General features: G+C 43.6%; 1 protein-coding gene across 3 annotated transcripts in view; it reads right to left on the bottom strand.

Annotated features, from left to right (window-relative positions):
• Window positions 1-7254, bottom strand: part of ZNF704 (zinc finger protein 704) — a 279969-nt gene that overhangs the window by 32829 nt on the left and 239886 nt on the right. For all 3 annotated transcript variants that reach the window (XR_011466752.1, XR_011466753.1, XM_070382209.1), the window contains exon 8: window positions 440-537. Coding sequence is in view for 1 of the 3 variants with exons in the window: in XM_070382209.1 (XP_070238310.1) it covers window positions 440-537 (98 nt within the window). In the remaining 2 variants the exon portion in view is untranslated. The remainder of the gene's footprint in view (window positions 1-439; window positions 538-7254) is intronic.

Raw genomic sequence — 7254 nt, 5'->3', positions numbered from 1 at the left:
GTTGATTTACTTTATTTTTTAAATTTTTTAACCATTTATTATTTATTATTATTTTAAATATGTACTTTCAAGTGGTCTCTTGCTTCTCAAATGTCTAGCGTTCTGGTCAAGGGAATCCTGGGAAGGTCCTCCTTGATCTAGGTTAAAAACTAAAATTCATATCATACCGAGGTTAATGCAACATGCATTTAAAGAGACCCAATAATCAGCATTACCTATTCTGCAAGAGAACTAACCATGAACTGTTACCCCGGAAAAATGAAAAATGTTTATTAATAGTTAATGGATGGGGGGAACCATGGGAACAAAAGAATGGGCGTTTCGTCCATCTCAGGGGAATTTTATGGAAGATTGTATCTCTGGTTTCTCTCTTCCTCGTGGTTCTATTTTTTGGCTAATTCTGTAGAGAGGAGGCATGTGGGGTTTCAAGAACTCATACCTTAGGCTGACCGTCCCTCTTGGGGGGGAGGACAGGACGGTGTGAGTGTGCGGTCTCTGCTCTCCTGTGCCCACTGGGTGGCTGTGGGTTGGTGACACCTGTAAACACATGGTAAACAAAGTTGACGGGGCAGGCTCTCCTCACCATGCATTTCCTTAGCCTCTGCCACGTGGGCAGTGGTATCTGACCATTAGACACAGAGAGGCAGTGCTTCGTTCACAGAGACCACAGGTTAAAATGGATGGGGTGATGCTCCTGGTGGAATTTAAATGCATCCGCCAACAGAAAAGACCCGGCAACAATGAATACTTCAGAAATCTTCATGACTTCACATCTCTGCATTCCAAATTGCTCATTTTCACTTGAATAATATTTTAAACCTTAAAGGATATTCTTCTTCCAAGCCTCAATCATCTCTCTTTTAAAGAAGAAAAGAGGTTAAGAAAGTTTTCTATAATTATACAGCTACTCAGTGGCAACACACAGTGCGGACCTTGACTTTCTGTTTATTCAATTAGGTTATTCACAGTCAATAAATACATGGCTTCTTGCATTAGACGGCCACATGGCAGATTCTGGGTCCGAACAGGAACAGAGGCAAGCAGCAAAGAGCCTGAGCAAAGCAAGAACGAATGTCAACCTTGTAGAACTTCTGAGCACCCACTTTGTGCCAGGGTCCCTGACAACAGTTCTACTTTCACAACTACCCCATGTGATAAGTATTCATCGTTCCCATTTGACAGATGAGGAAACCAAGCACAGGGGGGTTAAATAACTTGCCCAGGGTTGTGGAACCTGTAATGGCCAGAGTCGAGCTCTCCCTGATGCCAGACCATGTGTTTAACCTCCTCATGCTCTTGTCTCTCAGCTGCGATGATTGGAGAGTTCCCTTTGCTCTCCATTCCTCTTGCATTTCTCACTTATTCTCTTTGCATCACCTGCTCACGTAACATTAAATATCTCCCAGCAAATGGGATTCTCAGAAGCTCCAAAAAAACTAACAAAACATAAATGATGTGTCATGTAAATATACAAGATTGTCATACACAAAAGAGCAAACATTTAATAAACTTAAAAACATAATCACTGAGAAGCCAGCATGACCACAAGAATACCAGTACTGACCAACAGTCATGGGAACATCCCTAAGCACACTTAGAGAACTGACTTTCTCTAGTATAGGGATCTGGACTTTTTTTTTTTTTTTTCATTTAAAAAATGAATGTAAAAGAATGGACATATAAGTGCTATTTTCCCAGTTATAAATTAAAAAAAATTAAACACGTAAGAAAAAAAACTAATATTTTAAACCATTGTTGCTGTAAGTCTGATTTATTCTGTACCATTGGTCTTCACTTTTCTTTTTAAAAAAACTTTATTTTATTGTAGTAAGAATACCTAACATGAGGTCTACACTCTTAACAATTTTTTATGTGCACAATACAACACTGTTGACTCTAGATATAATGTACAGCGGATCTCTAAAGCTTATTCATCTTGCTTAATGGAAACTTCACGTCCATTGATTAGTAACTCTCGTTTATCCCCTACCCCTACCCCTGTGGGCTTCCCTGGTGGCTCAAACCATAAAGTATCTGCCGGCAATGCTGGAGATGCAGTTTTGATCCCTGGAGAAGGGAATGGTAACCCACTCCAGTGTTCTTCCCTGAAAGTGAAAGCTGCTCAGTCGTGTCTGACTCTTTGCGACCCCATGAACTATACAGTCCATGCAATTCTCTAGGCCAGAATACCTACTCCAGTGGGTAGCCTATCCCTTCTCCAGGGGATCTTCCTGACCCTGAAATCAAACCAGGGTCTCCTGCACTGCAGGCAGATTCTTTACCAACTGAGCTATCAGGGAGGCCCCATTCTTCTTGCCCAGAGAATCCCATGGACACAGGAGTCTGGTAGGCTATAGTCCATGGGGTGACAAAGAGTTGGACACAACTGAGTAACTAATGCTTTTTCACTTTCCTAATCCCTAGCAACTACCATTCTACTTTTTGATTTTATGAATCTGACTATTTTAGATATACTGTAAATGAAATCACACAATATCATACAGTATTTGCCTTTTGGTGACTGATTCATTTCACTTAGCATAATGTCCCTGGGGTTTATCCACATCAGCATGTGTTTTAGAATTTTCTTCTCTCTCAAGTCTTGAATATTATTTTACTGTATGGAATACACTAGGTTGCTTTTTAAGCATTCAGATTCCTAAGTACCAGTCCAGATGTACTGAGAAAATGTCTTGGGATGGGTTTCAGGAATTTACATTTAAAGTCTTTCCCCAAATTCTCATGAAAGTGAAAGTCACTCAGTCGTGTCTGACTCTTTGCAACCCCATGGACCTGTAGCCTGCCAGATTCCTCTGTCCATGGGATTTTCCAGGCAAGAATACTGGAGTGCATTGCCATGCCCTCCTCCAGGGGATCTTCCTGTCCCAGGGATCGAACCCTGGTCTCCTGCATTGCAGGCAAATTTTTACCATTGGAGCCACCATGGAAGCCAAATTCTCATGCTTATTTACTTTTGAGAACTACTAATTAACACCATGAGAAATACTCTGCTTGTTGAGATCATTAAAAACTCCAAATTTATCTGATACAGTGCAAATAATTACTGGAGGAATACATGAATATGTTAAATAGGGAAGAGCAAAGATGAAAGGGCATTTCAGAGTTCAAAATCTACAGCAATGGTGTCTTCAGGGAATGACTAGTGGCCAGTATATCTGGTTCTGTCTTGTCCTTGAAATACCAGAATATCATTTTCCTTTTCTTTTTCATATCAGAATGATAATTAATTTTCCATTAAAGAATTAATTAACTGACTCTTTACTTTTTGCTAAAGCTGAGGGGATTGAGGGCCAACAGAGGTGAGTAACATACATACTTTTTTTCATAAAATGAAAGCTTTGGAGTTCAGTGTATGCATTTGATGTGGATGGGCATGTTTTTCCAGAAGCAGAATCCCCACACATCCCCCAACCCGTTGGGATCAGGATGCATGCCTGTGTGCTCAGTCGCTTCAGTTGTGTCAGGCTCTTAGCGACCCTATGGACTGTAGCCTCTAGGCTCCTCTGTCCATGGGATTCTCCAGGCAAGAATCGAACTCCAGGTGGGATCGAACTCCCACCTGTTATGTCTCCTGCATTGAAGGTGGGTTCTTTACCACTAGCGGATCAGGATGCATATTAGCAAACCAGAGGGAGTGAAGGCTTCAGAGTTTATCCCCACTGTAGATAATCTTACTCCACTCCACTGCAGTCCACGGGGTTGCTAAGAGTCAGACACGACTGACCGACTTCTTTCACTTTTCACTTTCATGCATTGGAGAAGGAAATGGCAACCCACTCCAGTGTTCTTGCCTGGAGAATCCCAGGGATCGGGGAGCCTGGTGGGCTGCCATCTATGGGGTCGCACAGAGTCGGACACGACTGAAGCGACTTAGCAGCAGCAGTACAGCAGTAGATAATCTAGAATGTGCTGATATGAATTAAGTGCTCAGGACAATGAAACAAAATTTTTTTTTAAATTATTGTAGAACTTGTAGAATCCCAAGAATACCTCCTTATTCAGTCAGAGAACTGGAAATGTTTAGGTGACATGCCAGGGATACTATTTCCATCAGCTGGGGATAATGTGGAAGGTTCTAAATTTTGCAAAATGGCCATACCCTTTTGGTGTGGGCTGGTGTGAGATGGTAAAATGCTCTTCATTCACATATATTTATTAGGTTCTCACCATGCCCAGGTGGCTCTAGTGGTAAAGAACCTGTCTGCCAGTGCTGGAGACATAGGAGACTTGGGTTCGATCCCCAGGTCGGGAAGGTCCCCCAGAGGAGGGCACGACAACCCACTCCAGTATTCTTGCCTGGAGAATCCCATGAACAGAGGAGTCTGGCAGGCTACTGTCCACGGGTTGCAAAGATTGAAGCGATTGAGCACGCACACATGCATGCCCTAGGCACTGTTGTAGATTGTGGGAATACAGCGCTGAACAAGATAAAATCTCTGCCCCCATAGAGTATACCTTCTAATGGGGAGAGAGACAATAAGCACAAGAGAAGTAAGGGCATTTTAGTGATAAGTGCATGAAGAAACTAGAACAGGCTACCAGACCAAGGGTGATGGAAAGCGTATTTGTTTAGGGTGGCGAGGGAAGGCCTCTTGCACTGGCTACCTTTGACCTACAGGGCAGTCTGGGGAAAGGGGAAGGTGAGGGCCAAGACCTCACAGGTGCAGAGGCCAGTGGGGCTGGAAGTGCAGCTGGGGGAGGCAGCAGGTAGGAGGATGGGAGGTGGTGGAGTCAGGTCAGCCCTTGAAGCTGTGATGAGGAATTTCAGTGCCTTTCTAAGTACAAGGGAAGCCAGTGGAGCATTTTAGTAAAGTGAGACATCTGATTAATGCTTTAGAAAGATCACTCTGGCTCCTTGGAGAATGAATTGGAGATAGCCCTGGACAGGGCTAAAGACTACTTAAGAGGCTTTTGTACTAATTTAGGAGGAAAATGCACTGGTGATTTAGATGGCGGTGTGACCGTGGTGGGGAGAAGTGGTTGGATTCATATCCTGTAGAGGCAGAGTCTGGACCCTGATGACAGATGGGCTACAGGACAGGAAATATGAAGACAAATCTTTAGATGAGTCAGGGATGAATCAAGAGGAGTCAAGGATACATCCTAGGTTCTGGCCTGAGAGGATGAAGGGATATGGGTGCCATTTACTGAAATTAAAAAACTGGTGACCTGCTGGGCTTCCGAGAAGATGAGGACCAGATTTGGATGTACTCCAGGAAGAGCCCTTCTCTATGGTTTTTATTTCTGCTAATGGCTTTTTTAACTCTGGAGTTGAGGGCGTACCTGTTTTGTGTTTAGTCCTGTCCGATGGCAGCCCCTCCCGTTTCACAACAGACCTGGGGTTTCTACAGCCTTCAGTGTAGCAGAAGCCAGGACTCACTTCACATACCAGCGTGTGGCTCAGTTCTATGGGAGGATGAATACAACCTAACTCATGAGCTTTCCTGGAGACCTTTAACATCAAGACGATCATGTTTTGGTGTCTTATGTTAACTGGGGCTGAGGGTGGGAAAATCAAAGGGAGAGACTGGCAGAGGGAGTCTGCCAGCATTTATTCAGTGCTTGCAAATGTGAAAGATGGGCCACTGGGTTATTTATAATCTCGTTTAATCTTCAGCAAAAAGCCTGAAAAATAAGCACTATCTGCATTTCGTAGGTAAAATAATTTAGGCTTGGAGCAGGGAATTGGCTTACATGGATCTCAGAGTTAAAAGCAGCAGCAGTAATTTTCTAAGAACTTGTTAAGCTAAGTACCTTCCCCCATGTTATCTACATAATGACCCTGGATAAGCAATGCTATCACTTCCACTTTATAGACAAGGAGATGGAGAGGGTAAGGAAGTGGCTGAGGCCACGCAGTTAGTAAACAGTGGAGCACTGGCTGTCTGACACTCGGGGATCTTGGTATTTGGTTCTGAATGGTGCTAATGCCCTGTTTTCTGGTGTCTTCCAACCTGCCTCATCAATGATGACAATAATGTGTGCCCTGGAAAACATGATTTCAGCTCTCTTTCCCAATGGCTTCCATATTCTGTATTTATTTGTTTTATATCTTAACTTTTAATGTTCTATTTGGGGACTTGTTTTATAAAAGTTGGAGAGAGTACTATGTGGTATTACTTCTAAATTAACAAAATGGGCTACATGCCTATAATCTGTCTCCTGATTAGGTGTGATTTCAGGAGAGTTTGAGTTCAGTTCGGTTCAGTCGCTCAGTTGTGTCCGACTCTTTGCTACCCCTGTGAATCGCAGCAAGCCAGGCCTCCCTGTCCATCACCATCTCCCAGAGTTCACCCAGACTCATGTGCATCGAGTCGGTGATGGCATCCAGCCATCTCATCCTCTGTCGTCCCCTTCTCCTCCTGCCCCCAATCCCTCCCAGCATCAGGGTCTTTTCCAATGAGTCAACTCTTTGCATGAGGTGGCCAAAGTATTGGAGTTTCAGCTTCAGCATCAGTCCTTCCAATAAAGAACTCTAAATTACAGTCTGCAAAAATTATGGCTGATTTCTCCCATATGTTGAGTATATCTGTGTTATATGAGTCAGTCCCAATAAGGAGAATCCACTTTCTCTGCCCTCTGTTTAATAGCAATGAGATACATCACAGATAACAACACTAGTAAGTTCTCAACGTCAACCAGTGCCAAGCACTGTGCTTGAAAATGTAGCAATACGAGGCAGTGGTTGTACAGCTAAGTTGAAGGCATTGCTTAAGAGAGGTTCTGTGACTGACTGGCTAGATGTCACAGCTTGTAAATGCCAGAGTTAGTATTTGCCTCAAATCAGTTCAGTAATGGGCTTCCCCAGTGGCTCAGTGATAAAGAATTTGCCTGTAATGCAGGAGATGCCGTCAGGAGATGTGGGTTTGAACCCTGGGTCAGAAAGATCCTCTGGAGAAAGGAGATGGCAACTCTCTCCAGTATTCTTGCCTGGAAAATCCCATGGACGGAGGAGCCTTGTAGGCTCCAGTCCATGGGGTCGCTAAGAATTGGGCATGACTGAGCTACTTCCCTTTCACTTTTCACTTACATGCATTGGAGCAGGAAATGGCAACCCATTCCAGTATTCTTGCCTGGAGAATCCCAGGGACGGGGGAGCCTAGTGGGCTGCCGTCTATGGGGTTGCACAGAGTCGGACACGACTGAAGTGACTTAGCAGTAGCAGTAGCAAATACGTTGGAGAAATTTCTCTGTGATTTTATATCTTTCAAATGGAAAAAAGCCTCCTGTATT

The sequence above is a fragment of the Bos mutus genome, chromosome 14 (genome assembly GCF_027580195.1).
Source record: "Bos mutus isolate GX-2022 chromosome 14, NWIPB_WYAK_1.1, whole genome shotgun sequence".
NCBI classification, from domain to species: domain Eukaryota; kingdom Metazoa; phylum Chordata; class Mammalia; order Artiodactyla; family Bovidae; genus Bos; species Bos mutus.
This window is presented reverse-complemented; position numbering and strand designations above follow the sequence as displayed.